The sequence below is a fragment of the Chenopodium quinoa genome, unplaced genomic scaffold (assembly GCF_001683475.1).
Source record: "Chenopodium quinoa cultivar QQ74 unplaced genomic scaffold, ASM168347v1, whole genome shotgun sequence".
Lineage (NCBI taxonomy): Eukaryota > Viridiplantae > Streptophyta > Magnoliopsida > Caryophyllales > Amaranthaceae > Chenopodium > Chenopodium quinoa.
Window position 1 is genome coordinate 2,622,532 of NW_018744874.1, and position 27,686 is coordinate 2,650,217.

General features: G+C 33.6%; 3 protein-coding genes across 3 annotated transcripts; 1 reads left to right on the forward strand and 2 right to left on the reverse strand.

The window, feature by feature from the left end:
- Positions 1 to 11,969: 11,969 nt before the first annotated feature.
- Positions 11,970 to 15,528, reverse strand: LOC110705189 (V-type proton ATPase 16 kDa proteolipid subunit). Its single transcript, XM_021883044.1, has 3 exons — positions 15,306 to 15,528; positions 14,829 to 15,114; positions 11,970 to 12,487 (listed from the first exon to the last, which is right to left on the reverse strand). The coding sequence occupies exons 1-3, from the start codon at positions 15,385 to 15,387 to the stop codon at positions 12,355 to 12,357; spliced, it is 501 nt and encodes a 166-aa protein (XP_021738736.1). The 5' UTR covers positions 15,388 to 15,528; the 3' UTR covers positions 11,970 to 12,354.
- Positions 15,529 to 20,633: 5,105 nt separating this feature from the next.
- LOC110705191 (protein MAINTENANCE OF MERISTEMS-like) lies at positions 20,634 to 22,221 on the reverse strand. Its single transcript, XM_021883045.1, has 3 exons — positions 21,602 to 22,221; positions 21,096 to 21,521; positions 20,634 to 21,000 (listed from the first exon to the last, which is right to left on the reverse strand). The coding sequence occupies exons 1-3, from the start codon at positions 22,214 to 22,216 to the stop codon at positions 20,860 to 20,862; spliced, it is 1,182 nt and encodes a 393-aa protein (XP_021738737.1). The 5' UTR covers positions 22,217 to 22,221; the 3' UTR covers positions 20,634 to 20,859.
- Positions 22,222 to 23,696: 1,475 nt separating this feature from the next.
- LOC110705192 (zinc finger CCCH domain-containing protein 1-like) lies at positions 23,697 to 26,966 on the forward strand. Its single transcript, XM_021883046.1, has 4 exons — positions 23,697 to 23,829; positions 24,460 to 24,546; positions 24,634 to 25,436; positions 26,604 to 26,966. The coding sequence occupies exons 2-4, from the start codon at positions 24,513 to 24,515 to the stop codon at positions 26,706 to 26,708; spliced, it is 942 nt and encodes a 313-aa protein (XP_021738738.1). The 5' UTR covers positions 23,697 to 23,829; positions 24,460 to 24,512; the 3' UTR covers positions 26,709 to 26,966.
- Positions 26,967 to 27,686: the final 720 nt, after the last annotated feature.

The following is a 27,686-nucleotide window of genomic DNA, read 5'->3' on the forward strand; positions in this document are numbered from 1 at the left end:
ATCACTATATGGATACTTCGGGATTTCATACCCTCCTTCTCTCTATGGTGTCTTGTCAATCAACCCGGACAAAGGTTCACCTAGCTAGATTATCAGGTGTCAATTCAAGAGATTAATTATTAATCAAGTCTAATTAGGTTGGATTATTTCAAATATGAATCACAATAAATCATTATTTTTTACTGATCAAATTTAATAGGGTTAGAAATGATTGTTTTAAATCAGTCAGTTTTTTACACATTTATTTTCAATAAAATAAGGAGTATTCTCTCTTATAGTCTTACCTACAAAGAAAGTAACAATAATTGTTAGAAATCAATACAAAAAAAATCTAAAATAAACACAAACATAGACATAACTATTAAAGAAAATTAAAAGGGAATGGGATAGATTGGGATTTGTTCCAAAAATGAAGCCTGAACTAGTTATGACCTTTACATTACACAACAATCATGGAGCCTCTTTCACTCACTCTCGCATCTTCTACTCTCGTGAATCATGGTCCACTTTACTAACTACTCCATATTTCGACATAAAATTATAACTACATTTATCCTATTGAAGAACTTTCCTTGTTTTTGTTTTTTCAATTGAATTGAATTGAATATACACTTGATATTTTTTTAGTTAAACCTCCCTTAGCCTTAGCCGTGAATCTTTACTCGTAGTAGCTTGTGATATGGTTTGCGGTGATTATTCCAATGCCAACATTATTCATAACGTGTTACTTCCGCGTCAACTAATAAATGGTATAGGAATGGGATACTTCCATTGACTTGATGTGATGCATTCACAATTTAGTACACCGTATTACGTATGAGGATATGCTAATTTTATGGTGGGGTGACTTCTAATTCTAAATTTTGGTCATTGACCACTAATTTTATAAGCATGTTGGTACTTAATTTGTACTATTTGATACAATTATTGTTTCGTGATATAAGTTTTTGTAGTGAATGTGGAATCTTGCGCAAATATAATTTTATCGTTGATAAGCCTAATATGTAAGCATTTGAAAATTACATATTAACAATAAGAAATTTGTACTTTGTATGATATAATATAGGAGTATACTTTTTTGAATGTTAACCATGAAATAATTCTATACCTTTTAAAAAAAGACTTAGAAATAAAAAGGCATTATGAGGACATACTACGGTTTTTGGAGTATTGGCTATTGATGATTATGCTTTATACGCTTCACTGGGTTTACTGTACCATCACCGATATAGATGATCATCCTCACGAACGTAGCTACTAGGGGTGGAAGATAGGTTTAAAAACAAAAACAACCGTTGTGAAGATAAGATACATGCAAAATATGTCAACCGTATTAAACTTAATTAGTTCTTGATATTCCTAGTGTATCGTGTATATATATGAAGATTAGATTCATATTGTGAGATAATATCGTTGAAGATTCTCTCTATCTCCTACGTTACTAGGGTTAAATGAGATAAAAGGCTGATTATTACTAACTGTCAATTAAAAACCAAGACATCCCACTACTCTTTATCCTTCCCTTACTTAGCTCGAAGATATTCTCGACACTACAATATCACATCTCTCTTTTTGTTAGAGATATGTGTTATCGGAAAATAGATGTGTGATATATTTTCCATAGATATCATTAAAGGAATAATATATTTAGGTTTATTTTATGTTAAGATATTATTTAGTGAATATATCATTAGGATATATAGTATATCTTTTGGGAAGATTGTTTCCTATCTTATGAGCATAGGTTTTGTATAAATACTCAACCTATTGATAAATAATAATTAAGCAATACAAAAGCTATTCATTATCTTTCTCCCTAATTTGTCACTTTTTCTTTCCTTTCACTCCTACAAATTCTCTTTATCTAGCTCTTATCTCCATTTGTGTATAAGATTTAAGCTAAGAGAATATTTCTAAAATAGTTTTGATGCAATATTAATTGAAGCTCGTTTTCAAGTATGTAGTTTAGTTAGTTATATTTTGGAAATGTAATTAGACATACACTCTCCCGACAATCTACAAAGTATGTCTTCTAGCTAAAAGAATATGAATAGATAGATTGAGAACATATTCACTATTGATTATTTTTGTGTTTTTAGAGAAATAATATTGCCTTTATATAAGCAAACAAGAAACAAGAATAAAAGAAGATAATCAATCATATCACTCACCCACACTAGGCCACTCCCCTGTGCCGCAAGGCATTTATAAAAGTTTCGTATCGCTATGAAAAAATTACGGTGATTGTTATTCTTCGTTTATATATATATATGATGGTTACACTTTAAAATATTATGTTTTTGTTACGGTAAAATTTTAAATATTAATAACTCTAGCTATTTATGTAATTGTTTATTATTTTTAAATTAAATTAAACATTTATATTCGAAGATAAAAATTAATACTCTGTACTTATTACACGGAGTTATATTTTTCTTGCGTTTAAATCACAAATTAGAATCAAAGTGAAACTTATAACTGGTACAGAGTATCAAAATTCAAGGTGCAACATTTTTTTTTTTGAAAGGTGCAACATCTTAAGACACAGGTAAAGTATGAATGGAAGCAAATGCAATTTATTAGTCACCCCAACATAAATAAATTAATCCACCATTTAACACTTATTGTTCTTATTATTAAAGAATGTTAAAAAGACCTTATAGGGTCTTGTAAAATAAAAAGTGCATTTTAATACGGAGTAATTTGGAGTAATGACATGAATATGCAATATGGTGGAGTAATGACATACGATAGTATGACTATATGAGTACTATGTAACACCGTTACACAATATTTTGAACCACTTAAAACAAAGACGTTATGTTTTAAGAAAGGTAGTATTAATTTTCCTTAGATTTTGGGATGATATAAGCATATAAAAAATTGTTTGAGATCATAGAATAAGAAAAGAAAGCAATGATATAAGCATATAAAGAATTGTTTGAGATCATATAATAAGAAAAGAAAGCAGGAATCTCCGTATTACAGTGCAATACACACACTTGTAGAAGAAGAGGGCGTGAGTGTAACAGTGACGCAACTATAAAACGCAGCAAATAAATCCAAACTTACAAGTTTCAACAACTCACGATATATGAAACTTCCCTTGCATTTCCTTCCGCGTATCTGTCACCCCCCTCCTCTTTTAAAAACAATCTAGTGCATTTTAACTTGTTTAACCATAAATAAATTATAGGAAAATTTGTTTAAAAGGTACTTATATATTTACCTTTTTGTGAAAAAGGGTCTTATATGTTCAAAGTGGTTATAAGTTACTTTTGTTGTGAGGAGGGACCTTGACATCGGAATATGACCACCGACTTCACTTTTCCGGCATTGACCATCATGCAATATGCACGTGATGTTTTAAAAATGTATTTTCCTTCTTTTAATCTCTTGATTTTAAGGAAAGAGAAGGGATTTTGAGAGAGAATTTGGGGATATATAGTAAGAGAGAAAATGTGAAAACTTGGGGAAAAAATTGAACAAAAGGGCCTTTTTAAAATATCACGTGCCATGTGAGTGATGGTCAATACCGGAAAAGTAAAATCAATGGTCATATTCCGATGTCAAGGTCCCTCCTCACAACAAAAGTGACTTATAAGGCCTTTTTTCACCACTTTGAACATATAAGATCCTTCTTCACAAAAAAGTGAATATATAAGTACCTTTCTAACAAATTTATCTAAATTTAACTAAGTGTTTGGGTCCAATTTAGTTTAATTGGGTCTGGTCCATAAATTATTCAATTAAAGCCCAAGGCCAAGGATCTAAATCTCCAATCCATGCCAAGTCAAGTCAAGGGTCCGGTCAACGTGGTCAGCCCACTTGGCCTCAAGCCCATTTCTCCTCATTATGCTAAAGTATAAAAGCCTTCACTCCTCTTACATTGCATTCATACACAAAAGCCTCAAGCAATTAATTCTCTTGCATAGCTTTTCTCTCTACACATTTTACTGGCTTTGGCATCAGAGGGGTCTTCCTAAGCACAACCCCCGAGAGGCTAGTTTACGTGTGTTTGATGTGCAGGAAATCCTTGGCCCAACGTCATTTGGACCGAGCCCAGTCTTCAACCACTTCAGAAGGACCTCGCCGAAGGCCCCATTGTTTTACCCGAAACACGAAGTATACTTGATTACTAGTCCGTATTCTACTCTATTAGCGGATACATTTTGCTTTCGACACTATTTATATACTTTGTATATTACTTTAATTTTTTAACTTTTTTATTTTAAATAAACAAAAAAAAAATTATTAACTTTTTTTATTAAACAAAAAAATTGTGTCTCAACTTATGGCAAACGCAAACGAACGCCCCGGGGCGTTGGATAAGCTATCTAAAAGTAGAAAGATTAAATTAAAATAAACATAAATAGGTTAGAACCCGTGCAATGCACGATTTATATATAATTTATTTTTATAATTTGTACATTTTTTTAAAAATGGATAAATATAAATAAGAACATGCAACTTAAAATATTTGTATTTTGAAAATTTTAGATTTTCATCAAAATTATGATATAATACCTGTTCAACTTGCCTAATACATATTTTAATGTAGGAGTCTATTTATTAATGTACAACTTAAAACAAAATTATTTCATTTTTTAAGGATAAATTGATAGGTTGTATTCGTAATATAGAAGCTTATATTATTCAAATTTCAAAATCTATTATATATAATAGATATATAAAAAAAAGAAAAAAAAAAGAAGAAGAGGAAGATGACATCATCTTGCATTTAGGCGGGAATTTTTTTTATTATAAGAGTGATATATGGACAGTGATGACATCAGCAAGTTTTGTTTTAGTAATAGTTAATATATTACACCGATGAACGCGTGATTTTGTGATGCTTTCCCAAATTAATATCATTTTAGACAATATTTTAAATGCTTATCCAACGCTCCGGGGCATTTGTTAGCAAAATCCTTTTATTATATTGATTGCCTGACATTTGTTTTAAAATCCTGTATTGACAAACGTGTTTAAAGAAACATGTCAACAACTATAAAGCAGATGGAGTGTTTATGTAGTGTTAATATTCGTACTATTATTTGGAATTGTTTTACAAAGTCAAAATCTATTTTAAATCAAAATTCATCATTAATGGGCAATTAAATTACATGAAGTGTGTTTTCTAAACTTGATTTATGGAGTAATAATTATTTTTTTTTATTTTATTTTTTTTTATTTTATTTATTTTTTTTATCCAAAAGCTTCCTCTATGTGCATTATTTTTTTTTAAAAAAATATTTGTAACTTCTCTACATTCACTCTTAAATACAATAATTCATTTCTCTAATATCTAATTACTAAGGGTATATTCTCATTGACTGAACTCGGCTGAATTGAATTAAACTGAACTGAATTGAAATGAATATTTTATAAGAGGAAGAAATTACGAGCTGAACTGAACTGAACTAAAGTGAGCTGAAATGAATTTCAACGTATGAGAACAAAGCCTAAAGCATTACCGTTAAAAATTGATATTTGCAAACTGTATATTGATTCAAAATTAACAAACCTACAACAATACTTTACTTTCTTAACTCACTCGTAAGTATTTAAATCGCGTGAGATCCATTATTTTTTCATATAGTAAAAAAACGTGTATTGCAAGTATTGAAAAACAATGTTTCAAAAAAAAAAAAAGTATTGAAAAACAAAGGAAACGTTTATCGGTTTATTTACTCCAAAAACAAATATTTTTCGTACTTGATTAAAGATGTGAAGTGTTTGAGGCTTTCAGCTACTCTTCGGAACAAAAATGTTTTAATTGTTCAACGAAATGATGGTGATTGGTAATTGGTTAGCCGGGCAAGACGCGACCTTTGCGGTTGTAGTGACATCCACGCGGCAACTCGACGGCGCTCTTTGACCCTAACTTCGTCTGACGAATCTCTACTTCAATTACTCCGTACTTTATTTGTCAATATCAATTTACCTAATTTACTCCGTCATTATTTGTGCGGTATTATATCTTCTCCCTTACGGATTTCTAATTTAATACAGTAATGTTCTTGTCCACTAAAATAAGTGCTCAATAAAACAAACGAAGTAATGTATGGTTGGTGCACCTGTGATGGTGCATTCGAAAAGAACATTAGGTATATTTAAAAGAACATGGGTGAAAAAAAAAATCATAGATATTTATCAAGAATGTGAGAATAATATGTTCTTTAAGTCTGATTATTATATTCTTTGAGTTTGAACAATATGTTCTTTATATTATACAATATGTTCTTTAATGTATGTACATTAAAAAAAAATCAATCACCCGAGTAATCATGAAAAAGAACATGTTATTTAATGTTTTATCATGTTCTTTTTGTAAAGAATTTATGTTTTTTAACTAGAGGTGATAAAAGTTAGACCGGCCCGCCTCGATTTCGACGGGTTTTGGGCAGAATTTTTTCGTCCACCGAATCCGGTCGGACCCAGCCCATAAATTTAATTTTTTGGGAGGTTTGGGAATGAGTTTTTATGCAATTTAGTTAAATTACTCGACCCGAAAAACCCGCACGGCCGAACCATTTTGGGCGGGTTTGGGCACAAAAACTTTGGCCCAAAAATCGGCCCGACCCGAGAACTGAGCTAATTTTTTTAACCTTGGTCGATCTAGCCCACTCAATGATTACCGCTATCTTTGTCAAACACAAACATGTTTTTTTTGTCAAATATTATGTTATTTTTCAAATACGTTCAACCACCAAGTAAACATGAAAATTAACATGTTCTTTTTGTTGAAAATTAGATGATACACCCGGGTGCACCATGCTCATAGTGCACCCGAGTAAACAAAAAAAGGCGGAAAGAACATATAGTGTTTGATAAAGAACATACCAATGTTTGGCAAAGAACATACCTTTAATATGTTCTTTGAGTGTGATCAGTGTGTTCTTTGAGTAAAATTATATGTTCTTTACATTATAACTTATGTTATTTAACATATGTTGATAAACATATATGTTTTTTTGGGTTTAATAATACAAAGTATGTTCTTTGAATTTGGCGTGTATGTTCTTTAAGGTCGTAGTGACGCCCAAATTCTATTTTTATTATCATATGTCATATTTAAATTACTTTTATTATCGTACATTCTTTGAGTTTGATTAGTGTGTTATTTAGGTATTAACTATATGTACTTTACAATATAAATTATGTTCTTTTAACATATGGTATTTTGAAATTTGATATTGAATCTTAAATTATTTTTAATTGAAAATAATATTAGAGTAAAAAATAAACTAAATTATTAAGGGAAGTTGAATTTTTTTTGGAAAGATAGAAAACTATTTTTTGGAAAAATGATATCTTTGGTAAGGATTTTTTAAGAGGTGATCAACATTGGCATGACTCGCATCCCGACCCGATCCGGCCCGAAATAGGGTGGGTTTGGGCAAACCTAAAAAATGCATTTTTAGTTAAAACTCAAATCGGGTTAGAAAAAAGCCCGAAAACCCGCTACTTTTCTACGGGTTTGGGCACGATAAATTATGATATGGCCCGGCCCTACTAGATTTTTTATCACCTCTAAATTTTTTCCGTTAATAATGTGTAATTTTTCAGAAAATTTAATTAAGTTTTTATCTCGTTCTTTTAATTATATCTTTATGTTCTTTGGTAATGCATGTTTTTGTCAAATACAAACATGTTCTTTATTAAATACATGTATGTTCTTTATGAAACACAGGATATTCTTTCCGCCTTTTTTTATTTATCCGGGTGTATGATGAGCACTGTACACCCGTGTGTATAAACCACGGATTACTTTTTGTAAAGACTTTATGTTGTTTATAATGTTATGTTTTTGTCAAACGCACACATGTTATTTTGTCAAACACATGTATGTTCTTTTACAAACACTAGCATGTTCTTTTTTTTTTTTTTGTCATGTTCTTTAAAATATGTCTAATGTTCTTTATGGGTGCACCATGTGCATGGTGATGGTGCACTATACTATTTCCAACACGAAGATCTTCTTGTTAGTGATAATATAGCAATAAAACAAACACGATGTATTAGGAATTCTCCTCGCGAAGAGAGTTTTCTAATATTTTCTTTTTTCTTACTCAAAAAAAAAAAAACACTTACACTCATGTCTCTATCTTTTTGCCTCATTGTATTTTTTTTTAATTTAAATCAACGCGTTTTGTGTACGACGGACTATATTATATGACTGCTTGTAATACTAATGACTTAATGAGTAACCCCTGTAATACTGACTGAATAACCCCTAAAACCCTAACCGGATAACCCCTGTAATATTGACAAAGTAACCTTGTAACACTGACGTAAAACAATAAAAATACTCCGTATAATACTAACAACTCATATTCATGTTGGCATACCAGACAATATGTCCAGTCACATATAAGAATTTGTGTTGTCGTATTAGAATATTTTTAAACGTAATAACAAAAAAAAATGGTAAAAATAAATAGAAGTTCAAGTAATTACAGAGTACTCGTGGTAAATTATTCAATTGTTTAGAGGGGAAAAGTTATAATGGAGTAATGTTATGTATTTGTAAATACATAACAATGATTAAAATACTACCTCCGGATCGTATAATATTCTACTTTGGAATTTTTTTTATATCTGACAAATAATACCTCAAATTTGCATATAATATGATCCGGAGCCCGGAGGTAGTATTCTAAAAACAAAGAGAGAAAAGAGGAGAAAGATAGAAAGAGAAAGGTCTTTATGTAGACCCCACCTATTTTTTTAGTTAGATTGTCTCACGTGATGGGGGATTACATGTTGATTGTTCTACTGAAATCTTATATAGTACAATTGAAACTAAAGTGATACTAATTATGCATAAATTTAGCACAACTGAATACATATATAGTATAACCGTATGTTCAGTGATATTATTTGATCATCTAATGATACCAAAATATGCATTCGTATGTACATATGTGCAATTACATAAATGTTCTTTGTTGTGCAACTCTACACATATAACATTCATCCCTTTAAAATCCCTCCAAGGTAGGAACATAGATAAAAGTGATGTCGTGGCAGTATCCAATAGTGAAATGGAGGAAATTAGGTCGTATTTGGATGTGCGCTTATATTGAATTTAGTTGTCTAACAGGGAGTTTGGGATGTGTACAAAACCAAACATATCACTAATAATGAAATGACTCACCTTCAATTTGGGTGGACTTTTTGGTCCTTTCATCTGCAAGATTCTACTCTACTTATAGGGGGCGATGCGACTTTTTCTCTTTTCTCATTTTTTTTTTTAAAAAAAATAAATAAAAGTTGGATTCTGAAGATTCCTGATTAACCCACTGCCAATCATGGGATTCTGATTAGATCAATCCTCCCTTTTAATTAGGAGATTTTGTTTTTTAATGTCTTTCCTTTTTCTTTTTATCATTGACCTCATTATTGCCTTTGCGCTTCATTAGCTGACCGAATTCTAATACAGTATGTATTCCGATTCATGTTAATCATAGCATATTATGTAAACAAGCTTTTTAAAAAGAGATTAGCTTTTATGAAGGCAAAAGCAAATTTCACAAGTAAAATAATAGGGAGTAATACTCTGTAAAATTAGGTAAAAAAAAAAAAACTTCATATCTTTAAAGTTTAGCTTAAAGTTATCTATACATATTACATACCATCTTGTTATGCGTCAACATTAGTTTTTTATTTCTTTTAATTAGTTAGATAACGTTCTAGAAATTAAATACTAATAGATTGAGCAAATAAAAAACGTTATAAATTAGTGCGTATATGAGACTTAAATCACACATAAATGCACAATACTTCCTCCGTTCTATTAATATTGCAACAATGGACTTTTTGCACTATTCATCACTCTTGTTTGACCATATAATATGAGTTATACGTTAAGCAAAATATAGTCAAGTGGGATCTTGTTGGATTCGTCTCATTTAATACTTTCACAATATCAACTTTTTACAATTTTTACTCTTACGCAATTATAGATATTTAGCATATAAAATGTGTTTTGGGATGCGCAATTTCCTGCTTGTTACAATATTAACAGAACGGGGGAAGTATAAAATTCGTCCAACAACTTTATACGTACATACATATCGTACCAGTAATCGATTGGTTTGGTCTTTATGGCCTTTTTTTTTTTTTTTTTTTTTTTTTTTTGTGGTATAGAGCATCATGTTGTTCATTAATTTGGGACAAGTTCTTTATTATTTGTATCAAACACATGGTATTGTAATTTGTAACGTGTTTAGGAACCTTAGGATTTGTTTTTGTTAAGTTTCTTAATCTTAAGTAGTTTTTTTTTTCATACTATATTTATTTGTTTATTTATTCTATTAGTCAAACAAGACACTATTGGGGGAGAAAATAAGAATTTGGAAAGGAGAGGAAGGTTTTTAACATAATGACTTTTATTTCAAAATAGTGACTTTTATTTCAACATAGTGACCTTATTTTAATTATAGTGACCTTTTTTTTTTATTAATAAAACAAAAACAATCATAGTTTGTCTAATATTAGTGGTCCACAATAAATTAGTGTGAACCAGATTCATTTTAGAATTTGTATTAATCTAGATGTAAATCATATAATAGGGAAGTGATAAACATATAAGAAGCTAAAAAAAATGTTGAGGATAAATTAACATTAAACCTATGCGTGATTTTTGTCCTGAATTTCTAACTTAATTATATTTTAGAAAGTATACTAGATGAAGCCCGTGCAATGCACAGTTTGTTTGATTTTTTAAAAATAATTTTTTTTATTTATTTTTTTTTTTTTTTTTTGTATTAATATGCTAAAATTTGTTATATATTTAGATAAAATTCCTAATATTAAAAGATAATATATAATATTTAATTAATTAAAACTTAAAAATTTCATTCGCCAATTTTGCGCACGTGGCATTTTAATTATTTAATTCTAAAACAAATTAATAATTTCTAATTTTATTGGCTACAACAAAAATTTATAATCTTTCGTGGCGCGCTAAGAAAATTAAATCCTACGTGGCTCTCTAAAAACTCGGGAAAAAACTCCCCTCTATATATATATATATTAGATTTAATGCTTAAGGCTTATATACTCGTATATAATTACCTTGTAAAATATCGACTTTTGTAAAAAAATTAATGTATGTATATTGGAAACTGTGGAAAAAGACAAATTACACGTTATAAACAAAAAAATAAAAGTATGATAATGAAATTTATTTGTAATTTGTACTCCATAAAAATTAAATGCCAATTAATGATGGTCTTTTGCTGCATACTTCACAATGCTCCGTGTTATCCATGATGCATTTCGAAGGTGTGAGGATAAAGTTCCTAATGAAGTAACGACTAACGAGAGATGGTCTTTTGAGTATTTAGCTCTGTAAATTCGACTTGAAAGTTGACATGGTTTATGGTTTACTCTTCCAGCTTGGTTGATTAAAAGAGCTGTGTTGAGCTGAAACGCATTTCCGAGGTTGAACTCATCATTCTTATGACTTACGAGTATCTAGCTTATCACAATTTTTCCTGTAACTAACCGTTTGTCTAAAGCAGACGCCCAAGAATTTTTTTTGCGAGCAAGGATGATAGTTGTAAAGATGGGAGCATAAAGATCGAATTAATATGAGAAGGCATAACAAGGGAAAGGCTTTGAAGTAGAAGAGGGCGTTACTTGCAAAGAAGAGATGAGAGATCGCGGGTGCTTCTCTTTATGCATATACTCCGTAATTCCCTAATCATATTTTTTCCCCTCCATCCATGTACATGAATGAAAGCCTGAATTGCATCACGGATGTCTCATTCGACCTCCCAGATCCAGAATATCTCTGAATAGAGACGGGTGGTAGTTTTCAGAGTGTTTTCTTACTAAACAAGGGAGTTAATTTAGTGCTGTAAATTCTAATGCCTCAGTCACACAATCATGAAGAACACAACAGTATATTTTGAAGCAGAAGAAAATCAAGAAATATATAACAGGAGGCCAACACATACAAAAATACTTTTACAACCAAGTCGTTTATTCCACATTCAAAAGCCAAGGATATCATAAATATTCAATAAAACATGAGGCAAAATACATACAATAAAAAGATTGAAAGAAAAATAACTTTGCAAGCAATTTTTATTCCGCAAGAGCCTACAAAATAGCAGCAGAGTATAAAATGAATACGGTAGATCAATGTCTTCCACCATAATGTAAACCAGAGTTTCACCACATGTAACCTAATAAGTTATAACAATTATAAACCTGGATATCTCTGCCCTTCACCAGAGGGGAAAAATGGAAGAGGAAAGCAAGGAGAAAGGGCATAAATGTTGTTTCAATCCGTGTTCAACACTACAACATAACTGATCAAAAGTTCAGTACTGTACTTTAATCTGCTCTTGACTGTCCAGCACGAGATGACAAGATGATGCCGACAATGAGACCGTATAGAGCAAGTGCTTCAGCAAAAATGAGGATAAGAATCATTCCGACGAAAAGCTTGGGTTGCTGTGCATTGGCTCTGTCCAACATAAAAGGAATAAGATGTATTAGTGCCTACAATAAGCAAAATTTAGTGCCACAAACCCACAAAAGTATTATGGGCACTCATTATAAAGACTGTTGCAGGCAGCGGAACAGAGAAAAAGCAAGGCCGGTCACTCATGTGACTCACCCAAACAGACCCCTTCTCTATCTTGAGGAAAAGAAGAGATGGTGTACAGGAAGGAAAAAAAAATACTTCATATACTCTAACTTGCAGTTGTATTATGCATATGGCAAAAGAATGCATTAGTAACGGTGTACGAAAAATATGCCATCTACTTAGATATGAGAGTAAGCGGAAGACATGATTATCACATAAAATACACTAGACAAGAAAATTACCTCTATAGCTACAGACCTTTCTACCAAAAGGTAATAAGAAGGCTGCTAGAATACTAAACCTGCATTAATGAATTATGCACAGTGCTTCACTGCAGCTCAAATTTGCTAGAATTCCATTTGTCCTCTTAATTCTCCAAATTTTCCCATTCCCAATTAATGTGGAAGTTTATCAAATAATCAAAAGAAAATTTGATTACAATTGAGTAACTGACAATGTTTTACATGAAAACATCTCCAATTGAATCAGATTCCTCATCACAAAAGCATGAAATTTCAGAATGGGGGGAATTGTGTGTGTTGGGGTGGGGGTGGGGGTTGAATTATTCAGATCAAGCACAAGTCTTGTTGCCCAAACAATTTAGGCGAATCAGCTATATTTTCTCAAACACTCACCCCTAAGATAGGACAATAGTAACTAATCCAATTAACAGTCTAAAGTCTAAACTGATACACCTTTCATTTTTTAATATCTACACACTAGTACTTTAGCAATTATATAACAAACTCTATTTTGACCATCGTTGGTGATTTATATAAAAGGAAAAACATAATCCTGTGGGTTCTTGATATATTTATCACACTATATACTTTCAATTTTCACTTTCTTATAATATTTACTTATTGATAATTAAAGACATTGGTGGTCAAAGTTATGTGTTGGCAAACATGCAAGCCTCAGTGTAGATTTAAGAGAGAACAATAAAATACATAAAACAGAGGTAAACTTTTGGCTACAGATTGAGTCCGTGTGATTTAACATGCTTCCTTATCAAACTTTCAAGGATTTTGTACAGCAGAAATTGGCTTGAAGGGTTGCGATAATTGCCAACTCATGAACTAAGAAACTTTCAATACAAGCTAATATTAGTGTATAAACATTTCAAAGCATAGATAGAAGCATACTGTTTATGACTTATAAAAGCTTCATAATGACCCAAGAAACCATTTGAGATTCTAATGTGATAAATAAACTTTATTTCCAGGACAGACAGGGATGGGGGATGAAGTGTTTTTCCAGTTTTGAACCCAATTCTATATATATTTGGCATGATTAGTAGGCTACCATATAATCTCAAAAAAAAAAGAAAAAAGAAAAAAAAAAGAGCCTCTGAAGTCAGAACCCACTTCCAGAAAAACTACCACTACCGGCTACTGCCTAGTGCCTAATGTATGTTAGTAGTGTAAAAGACTCCTAACCTTATTATACCCCCTTCATTGCAACTAGAAAAGGGGTTTTGAACAGAGTTTATTGAACCTACTCACAAGCAACATGTATGGATTGTTACACAGAAAATGATGTACACACTAAATATATTAGATCATCCAACTACAGACATATCAATAGAACCACATCGCTGAGAATCAAGATCTAATCACCTCACGACCAATGTTTTGAATAACATAAACCACATTTACTATTGATTCCCAAACAGGTAAATAGGAAAGATATAACCAATACCTTAATAGGAAGTCAAGATGCAGGCAAACTTGCCCTAAATTGGGCACTTGCCAACTGATGACTCAAACAAACAAATTGACAATGAAGCTAATAATTGAAAACAGTAATACTCCAAATAAATTGAGCACTATTAAGAATGCTAAATCCTATCAAGAAGACATTAAAAACGAGCCCAAATCAAAATTTCTTCGATGCTACAAAGTGGTCAAAAGTTGAAACCAACATGATGAGGCAAACATACAAAGAACCATTAGTTCTAGGCTCTAGCAATCATCACAATTTTCTAATCATACGTCCAGGCTAATCCACATTCAGCAAGTCCAATCACATCAATCAAAGGAACCAAAAATTCCACAAAATAAGTCAAAAGCATAAAAACATTGAATCATCAAAACATTCTTCAAGATAATCATCAACAAAAACAACAAAAAAACTCAAGTCAAATCAAATCACAAATCCATATTAACAAGCAGAAAGTCAAATCAAAACGATCAAAGGAGATAAAAGTAAAAATTACCTAACACCAGCATCACCAACGATACCAATAGCCATACCAGCAGACAAACCAGCAAGACCACAAGCAAGACCAGATGAAAGATGAGCATAACCATCAAAAAGGTAGTATGATTTAGCTTTAGGGTTAATTCCAGTACTAATAATAACAGCAATAATCAACCCATAAATACCCAACACTCCAGCCATAACAACTGGAACAATTGACTTCATCACGAGTTCAGGCCTCATTACTCCCATTGATGCTACTCCCACCCCACTCTTTGCTGTCCCATAAGCTGCTCCCATACCTTCAATTCAACAAATTCAAATACCCAAATCAAAAAAATTGAAACTTTATACAATCAAAGGTAAATTAAATTGAAATACCAAATACCCAGATCAAAAAAATTAAAACTTTGTGTAATCAAAGATGAATATAATTGATACACCACCAACCCAGATCAAAAAATTAACAGAAATTGAATCTGAGATTGCTTACAGGAGAAAACTAGGGCAGCAGCGGCACCGAGAAAGCCGAAGAACGGCGCCGTTTCATCGCCGTTAAAGACAGCGGTTGACATGGTTAATGAGATGATCGGAGGGTGTTTGATGAAATGCTTGATCCGATCTGAGAATTGAAAACGAGAGGAGAGGAGAGAAGATGGTGGGGTGGAATATGAGGATATAGAGGAGACAAATTTTTGTTGAATAACAAATTATCTTTTTTTTTTTTTTTTCTCGTGATAAAATTAATAATTTTGAGATTTTATTTATTTTTAATTTTAATTTTTTGGTTTGTTTTGTTCTGGAAAAAAACTGGGAAACTTCGTGGACTTGTCAGTTATCATATGTTGGTTGTCATTTTTAGGGGCTAAAGGTTTGGGCCAGTTGTGAATTTCAGTCCAATTTAGGTAGAGATTTCTTTGATCCGAGATCTGAATGGTGTGTTATGCTACGTTCAATCATCCGATATAATGTGAAATTGTGTAGGGTAAATTCAAGTTTTTTCCTGACATAAATTTGTGAATATATCTTCTCTTATGATCAAATTATTTTCTTTTATTTTTTAAATGATAAAATTAAAATAATAAGGGGCACATAAATTATATATATATATATATATATATATATATATATATATATATATATATATATATATATATATATATATACTAGTTTTGTGCCTCGTGCGATGCCCGGGGTATTTTAAAACATATTATTGATACAAAATGAGTTAGGAATTGATGTGTTTTTGTGACGATTTAAACTTGTAGACGTGTAATGACTAATAATAATAATATTGGTGAAATACATTTCTTGACCCGTAACCTGAAATAATGACCCTGTTTGAAATGACTCGTGACCCGACTGATTGACAGGTCTACACACAGTAATAAAATTATATTAGATTGTGAAGTATATTATTTTAATTGATTAGAATATATTATAAACAATGGATGTGGTACATTTTGAACTAATTCCTTCGCTCCAAAAAAAATATTATGATACAAAAAATAAATTTATATGATAATTCATGAGAGTTATAATCTAATTATTTTTTGAATATAAAATTATAATTCAATTTGTACATATGAAACATTGGTACTTTATAAAAAATAAAATTCTAAATTAACAATTTTATCCTAAAATTCTATCCAAATTTGATTGAAAATAAAATTCTAAACGAAAAGTTCGAACGCCAAGTGTCGCTGCCTCGTCGCCCGGCTAAAATTTTAGCTATATATATATATATAAATTTTTAATCCGCTCACAAGACAACAACACTGAGTTATAACTTTTTAGATAAAAAATCTAAGTTTAGGGTTCGTTTGGCATCATTGTGGTTTCTGTTTTTTATTTTTTTGTTTTCTAAAAGTATATTATATATGTCACATTATGAATCAAAAATCATTTAGACTTATTAAAATCATGATAATTTTGAAAGCTGACAACAGAAAAGTGAAAACACCTTTTTCTTGTTTCTTGTTTTTGGTTATTAGTTTTTAAATAAACAGAAAACTGAAAACCAAAAATGATGCCAAACAAGCCCTTAGAATTTTATTTTCAATAAACTTTGGAAAGACTTACCGGATAAAAATGTTGCTTTAGAGTTTTATTTCCAATAAAATACCATTATTTACAAAAATCATATAACTAATATATAAAGCTAAACTTTTAGTCAGGTCACAAAATAGTGACACTTGGCATTCTAACTTTTCGCCAAGTGTCGCGTCACTTTGGATAGATTTAAATAGATTAATAAGATAAAAAAGTTAGTTAAAAATTCTTTTTTCAATCAAATTAGGATAGAATTTAGAATAAGATGGTTAGTTTAGAGTTTTATTTTCGATAAAATACCAAATAATGTATAGCATTTTAACTTTTCATTAAGAGTCGCACCACGTTGCATAAATATAGATAGACTTTGTAGAAAAAAAAAGTTAATTTAGAATTCTATTTTGGATCAATTAAATTGAATTATAATATAATTTTATCTTAAAATTCCATAAACAACCCGAGCATCGCACGGGCACAAAACTAGTAACTAATATATAAATCTAAACTTTTAGCCAGGTCACGAGGCTGCGACACTTGGCGTTCCATCTTTTCGCCAAGTGTTACGCTACGTTTGATAGATTTAAATAGACTTCATAAGATAAAAAAAAAAGTTAGTTTAGAATTCTATTTGAATAGAATTTTAGGATAAAATTGTTGGGTTAGAGTTTTATTTTCGATAAAATACATATACAAATTGAATTATAATTTTATTCAAAAAAATTATTACATTATAATTTAAAGAACAATCCGATAAAGCTAAACTTTTAGTCAAGCGACAAGACAGCGACACTCGGCGTTTCAACTTTTCACCAAGTGTCGCGCTACGTTGGATGGATTTAAATAGACGATTAAAAAGTTAATTTAATACCAATATTTTAGAGGTACAAATTGAATTATAATTTTGTTAATTTTTTTTGATAAAATATAGCAAATCGTCATTAAAGCACATCAATTCCTAACTAATTTTGTATCAATGATATATTTAAAAATTTGACTTATAGATTAAAAATTTATCTTCAATAAACAACCCGGGCATCGCACGGGGCACAAAACTAGTAAATTATAAATTTAGCCAAACAACGACACAACAACACCTGTCATTTCAACTTTTCAACAAATATTGTGTTACATAGACAACAATTAAATAATTCATCATATAAATTTATTTTTATGTCATAATTTTTTTTGAAGTAAAGGAAGTAGTTCAAAACGTACAACATTTTATTATATATAATTTATTCTAATCAATTGAAATTAAATTTAATTATAGTTAGTAAATCGTGTTTTAATTTTTTAAACGAGGTTAAAATTGGGTGAGAATTAGTGATTAATTAAATTTGATTATTGTTAGTAAATTGTGTTTTAATTTTTTAAGTGAGGGTAAAGTTGACATTTGAGTGTTTTTTTTTTTTTTTTTTTACTAAAGAGGAAATAAATTTTTTAGTTGCATATAACGTTTAGCGGACAAAAATTGTAAAAGTTGCACATAATAATTAACGGAGGTAATACTCTTCATAATTAGACGATCATATAAAGACTCGCCCTATTTATTTATTAGACGCAGTCACGCACCAATTGGATGTTAGTGTAGAGGTGATTGATACTACGCTTGATGGGGGGAACCGTGTTAGATCCCCACAACAACATTTAAGAGGGGACTCAGGGACTGGAATCTAATCACCAGAACATGATCTCCGAATCTGAATTAGCTCAAAGGGTGAAACGAAAAAAAAATAAATAAATAAAATGAAATAAAATTAGACGCAGTCACGCAGGGCTCCAAGGCTTCTATTGGGATTTGTTAAACATCGCCCGCGTTTTTCTACATAAAGCCCACATTTTTTAAAAATGTTGACATTATTGCCCTTGTTTTAATTTTTACCGAAAATAAAATTTTTCACTCATAAAAAATGTGGAGCAGGACTGGATCGCCGAGTGAAACCGAAGAGCCCTCAACGTCGGGTAGATGCACCGGAGAGACGCCGTTGACGCCGGAAAAGGAGGTACGAAGCCATCTAAAACCACGAATTGGCGGCTGGCGTCCTGCCGGGACGCCGTGACCGTAGTGGTGGCGCCTAGCCAGGACGCCGCCACCGTGGCTCTGGCGCCTGGTTAGGACGCCGCCACCGTGGCCGTGGCGTCTGGCCAAGACGCCGCCGCCACGGTGGCGGCGTCCTGGCCAGGCGCCACCGCCACGGTGGCGGCGTCCTGGCTAGACGCCACCGCCACGGTGGCGGCTTCCTGGCTAGGCGCCACCACTATTTTTTTTTTTTAATTTAATTTAAAATTTGTTTATTTTTTTTTTTGTGTTACAATTTTTTTCTTTTTTTTTTGGTTTTTTTTTTGTTTTGTTTTTAATTGTTTTAATTTGTTTTTGTTTTTAATTTATTTATTTTTTATTTTTTTTTTACAATTTTTTTCGTTTTATGTTTTTTTTTTGTTTTTATTTTTTTGGTTTATTTTTATTTATTTAATCTAAAGTTTTGTTTATGTTTTTTATTTTTGTGTTTTGTTTTTTTTTTTTTTTGAATACTTTTTGTTTATTTCTTTGTTTGTTGTTTATAATTTATTATTGTTTTTGCTTTTGTGCTAATGTTGTGTCAAATGTATTAATTTAATCTACTCTTATGTGATTATATTTATATGTTATTGTTGCAGGATTATGGTGGAGACGGAAATGATTATAGTGGGATTTTTGTACACGATGGTCTGTTCGAAGATGCTCAACAAGCGGTTGATTGGGCGAAACAGGTTGCAATTAGATCAGGTTTTTGTTTAGTAGTAGCAACTCATAAATCTCAACGGGATGGTAGAATGGATCGCATTTTGAGATGCGACCGTTATCGCAAAAGGGAGGAACGAGATTTCAGTCAAGCGATTCGGTTTGATACAAAGCGGAAAGGTTGTGGGTGTCAGTTCAGAGTAAAGGTTCGACAACAGCAAAGGGGTGACGGTTGGGAAGTGAAGAGTTACGGTAAATGGGGGTATCACAACCATGAGATGATCGCATATGAAGTGGGTCATCGACAGTTAAGTGGCCTAAGTCCTGCTGCGAAACTAATTGTAAAAGAAATGAGTGATGCTCAAGTGAAGCCTGCTAAAATATTAGCATCTGTGTTGGAGAAATTTCCTGAAGACCAGCCAAACCGAAGACACATCTACAACGTCAGACATAAATTGAGGTTTGAACGGTCAGAGGGAAGGAACCCTATACAGCAGCTTCTACACCAGGCACAAGCACGTGGTTACCTGTACTGGTTTGAATCTGATGAAGACACATCGGAGGTGACTCATTTGTTCCTCTTGCATCCTGATTGTGCTGATATGATTTCGTCTTGGCCATCTGTGATTCTGATCGATTCAACGTACAAGACAAACAAGTATAAGTTTCCACTGGTTGAGATGGTTGGGATGACTCCAACGAACCAGAACTTTTTGATTGGTTATGCAGTTATGAAGGATGAGACGGTTGCGAGTTACCGTTGGGTGTTGGAGAAGTTGAGAAATTACATCGGCCCAAGTGTTCAGCCATCGGCCATCGTCAGCGATTGTGAGGGAGGTCTCTTTGCCCCTATAGCGGAGCTGTTTCCGGAGTCGAGCCATTTACTGTGCACATGGCACATCAACAAATGCGTGAAAGTCAAAGCCTACAACCTTTTCAACAAGAACTTAGAGGGCTGGGATGCGTTATATCATGACCGGGTGCAGCAGTGGAACAATCTAGTTGCCTTTTCTATGTGACCTAATATTGCTATTGCTATGTTTTTCCCATTTATTTAATTTTCGGATTCTAATTTTCGTATTTAGTTTTCTCATTTAAATGTGAACCTGTATTTAGTTTTCGTATGCCCACTAATTACAACTTAAAATAAAAGTTATAAAAACTAAAAATATAATGTCAAATTCTAAGAACTTAAAATAATAATTATAAGAACAGATAATGTTAACTTTTACAAACAACTAGGAAAATGTTTTATAAATGCACTGCCGACATATCAATAATCTCTCTGTGACGCCCACTGCCACTGCTCAAGGGCCCGTTCCAGTTCATCAATAACAGCTCTGCCTGTTGCAGTCGTCATGTTGTCCCTCTCCTCAAAAAGTCTGTGTCCCAACTGCGTCATCTTTCCCATCCACTACACATAACAAAACACATAAAATTCAATAACGACGTATTATGAGACGTATTATATGGAAAAAAACACAACTACAAATGTCTTATGAGACGTACCGCATCCACGGCAGTGGGCGGTGGCACATCATCATCATCGGCGTCGTCGCCGTGGTGGACGTCTCTGATCAACCTCGGGTGCGAGTGCCGGTTGTACCACTCCATGTAGTGCTGGTCACACATGGCAGCCACCCCAGTTGGCGGCCGCTGCAGCTGCTCAATCCATATGCGGGCAACCATCGGAAACTGCTCCCACGTGCCAATCATGCTTGCCGGCCATTGGACGACGTACTCCTTCGACGACGCAGATCGGATGGCCTTACTGGGCCATGCTGGTGGAGGAGGAACAACTTGGACATATCCAAGCTGGCGAAGACAGCGCTGCGGCATGTACGCCTCTACGATCTCACGATACTGAATCAGTCCCGTGTAGAGGGTCCTGGGTACCCTATTACTAGGGTTCTGGCCGAAAGGCATCCAGTTCACCTGCACATTTTTTAAAATTAGTAAGATTCATACAATAAACACATCAAACTATAAAAGTAGAAATAATTTAAACACTTTACCTCTAATGGGGACATCCTGTCAAGCAATAACCGTATCGATCGCAGGCGGTCAATGGACTTCTTCTCGACACGCGGACTCCACGCACAGGCACGTGGCTGGCCATCCCCAATAGGAACCGGGTCGCGGTGTGGTCGAAACGCCGGGAAATACTCGTATATCCACGTCTGTAACAACGTCATACATCCAGTGATACCTGCCGCATCAGCCCGGCTCGAGAATCCTAACTGGCGATACATGTACGCTAATGTAGCCGACCCCCAAGAAAACTGGCCTACTCTGTCGGGCTCACACGCGTCAACTATGTCGCGTGGCCTGAGCTTGTTTCCGCTCTTATCCGGAAACAAGGTACACCCGAGAAGAAGAAAAACATATGCAGCCAGCTGTGTGTCCTGCGTCCTACGTGAAGTGGGGTGCAAACATCGCTGCAAAACTGCTGCGATCTTAACACCGCCGTGATCCCACACACCAAGTGCCGCTGTGTACAGCGCAGCCCTATCCACCGCCAACAGCTCCGCCAATAAATCTGCCTGATCCGCATCTGTGACAACAGATGCTCGGTTTCCCTCTACGGGAATCCCAAGGATGGCCTCGACGTCATGCAACATGATCGTCATCTCACCGAACGGAAGGTGGAAAGAGTTCGTGTCCGGCTGCCATCGCTCAACGAAAGCCGTGATGATGTGCCAGATCTACTAACAAATCTACCATCTCTACCCTTACGCACGTCTACCCTACGCGTCTCATACACATCATCAAGCCTCTGACTGAATGGACCGTAATCATCATATGGTCCACTCTGATCGTCCACATCCTCATCTGCATCCTCCTCCTCCTCCTCCTCATCACCATCATCATCTTCATCATCCTCAGAATAGTGCACCCGTTCTCTACGAGCCGAGGCCGAAATACCACGGGATCTAACGTGTCTGGGCCCCGAGCTCTCCATTGAGTTCATCGTACTTCTCATAATGTCCATACTCTTCCCAGCCCCAGAACGAAAATACGATGCCTAACACAAAATAACAAAACATGTAATATGCAATATAAACATGTAATATAAACATAAAAAAAGTAATTAAAATAAATAAATAAAACAATATACATATGATGGAAAATAAATTAAAAACATTACAAAATATTAACAACCTAAAAATAAAAAAATTAATAACCTAATAAATAAATAAATAAAAAATTGGAAAAAACAAAGCAAAAAAAAAAATTACCCAAAAAAAACAAATTGGAAAAAACAAAGTGAAAAATATAAAATTATAAAAACTTAAAAAAAGAAGAACATCAAAATTTTAAAAAAAATTTATAACAAAAAAAAGGGAACATAAAATTTTTTTTAAGTAAAAAAACTAATTCAAAAAAAAAAAAAACAAGAACAATAAACAAGAACATAAAATTAAAAATTAAAAAAAAAAAAGAGGAACATAAAATTTTTTTTAAAAAAACCAACAAAATTTAAAACAAAATAAAAAAAAAATCAGAAACATAAAATTTAAAATTAAAAAAAAGAAAAACAAATTTAAAAAAAAATCAAAAAAAAAATAATTATTTTCGAAAATTAAATTTCAAATTTAAAACCAAAAAAAAATTAAAAAAAAAAATAAAAAGGCGGCGGCGCCTAGGCCAGACGCCGTGACGGTGGCGGCGGCGTCTAGCCCAGACGCCACTACCACGGCGGCGGCGCCTAGGCCAGACGCCGGTGCCGTGGTTCTGGCGCCTGGGCCAGACGCCACCGCCACCGTCACGGCGTCTGGCCTAGGCGCCGCCGCCGTGGTAGTGGCGTCTGGGCTAGACGCCGCTGCCGTGGTGGTGGCGTCTGGCCTAGGCGCCGCCACCGCCTCCGACCTTTTTTTTTTAATTTTTAAACACAAAATTAATAAAAAATACCTTCTCGCCGGAAAACCGCTGTCCACCCGCCGCCTGTGCCGCCACTTCCTTGCCGGGCCGCCTCGACATCGCTCGGAAAGTTTTTTAGAGAGAGAAAGTGGAAGTACAGAATTGAGAGAAGAAATTGTGTTTTTTACTTTGAGGGCAAAAGTGACAATTCACTCTAATTTTGTGGGCTTTATGTGGAGATTCGCGGGCGATGTTTAGCAATTGAGCTATTCTTACCTCTCTCAGTTATTTCATTGAAGCGCACTCAACGTTCTCCATTGAAGCGCAGTTGACGTTCTCCGTTAAATCTAATTCTTGTATCCCCATTGAAGTAGCTTCTAAGGTAAGTTGTTTGTTGTTGTTATCATCATATCAATTTCACAATCTAGGGTTTATATTTCATCTAATCTAATTTAATTTCCAGTGCTTTATGTTTAGGGTTCGTAAATCTCAACTATTGATTCTAAATTCTTAGATTATGAAACATCATAACCAAAAGAAAAGAAAATTATGAGCTTATTGAATCAAATATCCCTAAAATTATGTATTTTTCGAGATAATTAAATATGAAATTAGATTATGAACTATTTTGTTTGTGTTGTTATGGTTTGTTCAATATGATCATTGCATACGGTCGTCAAAGGGGCATAATTTTGCTCTTAGTAGCTTGACATAAAATATCGATTAAAACAGGCTTAATTTTAATCGATATTCTTTGGTTTTATGAGTTTTTGGATAATCAATTCAATAAAATTATACAAGTATAATACTAGTCAGCACTAGCTATTTAGGCACAACTGGAAATCATTGGGCTACAATGTTACATTACCTTCTTGTGTATGCTGCTAGAATTGGTGTTCCAGAATTTTTTTTTTTTTGGATATATGTGTGAGATTATATTTTGTTTTTAGAATGTTGATTGGTAGTTGTTGCTGGCCAAATTGTTAATTTTCCCACCTATGCAATTTTGCAGTTTCCGGTGTGTTCGGTCGGCTCTGTGCATAAGCTAGATTCTTCAAAATTAGTATGTCTGAGGAAAATGAAAAGAAGACTGAACAAGGTTTGATTCTTTTCCTGAGTATCAATATATTTGCTCCTATTCCTGTTTTATATTTTGATTGTTGCTGAATTTCTATTTCTTGGGCAGTGTGCAGCTTTGTTAAAAAACCAATGGGGAACAAAAACATGAGAAAACGGCCTATAGTTGACGCTGGAGATGACGATAAAGGGGAGAGTTTTGTGACACACTCTGCTAAAAGGTCTGCTACTGGGACATCCAAGCGGACGGTGTCTGAGGAATCAACCAAGGATGAAAAGAATGTGCTGTTTCAATATGAGTCTTCGAAAGAGATTCAGGTGCAGAATGATAGCAAAGCGACAGCTACTCTTGAAACTGAGACAGACTTCTCAAGAGACTCCAGGGCTATTCGAGAGCGAGCTCTCATGAAAGCTGCGGAGGCGTTGAAGGGAAAAACTAACAAGACATCTGGTGATGAAAAGGTATATAAGGGTATGAACAGTTACACTGATCACAGAGCAGGTTTCCGCCGTGAGCAAACTGTTGCTGCTGAGAAAGCTGGTGGGGCTCACGGTCCTCTCAGGGCCTCAGCTCATATTAGAGTATCTGCTAGATTTGACTACCAACCAGACATTTGTAAGGACTACAAAGAAACTGGCTACTGTGGTTATGGTGACTCATGTAAGTTTATGCATGATCGGGGTGATTATAAGTCTGGATGGCAGATGGAAAAAGAATGGGATGAAGCAGAAAAGGCTAGAAAGAGAAATTTAGCTATGGGATGTCATGACAGTGATGAAGAGGATGTTGATCATGACTCGGAAGAGGACGATGATTCCTTGCCATTTGCCTGTTTTATTTGTAGGGAGCCTTTTGTCGACCCAGTGATGACGAAATGCAAGCACTACTTCTGTGAGCATTGTGCTTTAAAGGTAATTGAAAATTTTCATCTGTTTTTTCAATATTATGCTTGCCATGAGTGCTTGTGATTTATGCATACCATGCTTTGTGTTTATTAACAAGTTCTGATTTCTATTTTGCTGCTGATGACTTTTGAACTTTGGTATAAAAGAGCTTCATGCCATGTATTATTGTAGCTCACTCTATTGTGATTTGTGTCCTTATCACACCTAGTTTGAAAAGCAGTTCCCGTCACTCATTTACCAATCATTTAAATGAATGAATAATCTTGGGCTGATTGAAAAATCTTTTGACTCGAAGATTTCGGTGAAAATTGACCTGTGTTTTATGAACTATATTTAGCTGGTGCCAAATGGTTTACAATCTCAAGATTTCACTTTTCTTTACTTTGTGAACTTGCCTTTGGGTCCCTTAAGTATGGAAAAGCTTCAATGAATGCTATACAAGCTAAAGCTTGGCAATGTTAATGCATTAGCACAGTATTGAGGAAAATTGTGGGTGGTAGTCTGGAAGAAGGTTAAATGAAAAGGCAAGGCTGCAAGGTGCCAAGGTTGTCACTGATGGACATGTCTGCTATGGCTATGTTTCATAGCCTCATCGGACATAAATCTTGCACCTACTTCTTCCACACAATTAACTGAAAAAATAATGTTTGTTGTATAACACCCCTCCCCCCCCCCCCCCCCCCCCCAAAAAAAAAAAAGAATAAAGAAAAAAGCAAGAACTTGCTGCTTATGCTCAGTGGCATGGCGTCAACATCTGGTCTATCTTCTGAATTTGATAGTGTTTGTTGACCAGGGGTTTTCAGGATTGAAGCTGTGGCCATGTAGGTACAATAGGGGAAATTAAGGGTACAAAGTTATGTAACTGTAAATTCTCTTTTCACAACAAAAAAAAAAACCTATCCTGATGAGAGAAGAAGGGGGGGGGGGTGTTAATAATGTCAACATATTTCTGGCTATTAATTCCATATTTGAATAATTTAATTTATTACTAGTACTTATGTTTCATAGCAATTGCCATTGTTCTTTTGGGTATGATTTTTTTGTTGGTCATGCGGAAACACTTCATGTACTGTGTTGTGCTAGTAAACCTTTTCCGTTGGTGCAATGGTGTTTTTGACCTTTCCTCTTGGATGTCCCATCATTTACTAATTTGAGCTTTTCTCTTGAATGCAGCATCATGCCAAGAACAAGAAGTGTTTCGTTTGCAACCAGCCTACCCTAGGAATCTTTAACACTGCTCATGAGATACGTAAAAGGGCAGCAGCAGAAAAAAAATGAAGAGTTTGTCAATCTACACTCTTATTCTGTACTTTAGACTAGTATACTGCAGGAAATTTCACTTCGGATTTTCTAGCTACCTGGCAAAACAGTAGTTTTCAAAGAACTACGAGTAGTATTTATTTCTTTTAGGAAATACTTCTGGAAAAAAAATATTTGTCACTGTAATTCTCGAGGGGCTTTGATTATGTAAATGGGTTTTGGTATGTGCTTAGCTTAAGCAACTATTAATGGAAAAACAGAGTACATTGTGTTAAAGAGGCATTTGGCTCTTGCAACTGCTGCTCAACTTCCAGTTTGGATGATCATCATAAACCATGGTTGTAGTTTTTTGACGAGTGGATCTGGATCCTGTGTTTTTTACAAGCTCAAATAGCTGGAAGCTGATTTGACCAAAGTCAAATGGAAAAAAATCAGTTGCTTTACTTCAATTTTGGCACGTGCCATTTTTTTTCCACTTTTTTTTTTTTTTTCTTTTTTTTTAATTGGACATAGAGCTATGGAAGTAGGTGATGAACAGGTGAAATGTATGCTTTTTTTGGCTTTAAGGGTTGAAGTTTTTGGTTGAAGACCGTTGGAAGTACAAGTAGAAAATTTTGAGATAGAAGGAAAAAAAATTACTACTAATAAACTTTTTATACTTGAAAATCAATGTATGATATTAATCCAAAAATGTGAATGGAGAATGCGTCAAAAAAGATTGCAACTACAGTTATGGACATTGTCACAGGAAGAATCAGGGAAGCCAAATCTACCAAACATGTTAAAAAATACTGAAAACAGATTAAATACTACCTCCGTTAACTTTTATTTGCAACTTTGGAATATTTTATATCTCACAAATAATACCCCAAAGTTTCAAATAAAAGTTAATGGAGGTAGTATTAAAATTATACTCAGTAGTAAGATCTTCAAATTCTACAATTCTGAAAAAAAGGCCACTTCAATGAAAATGAACTGTTATATCTAATTACAAAT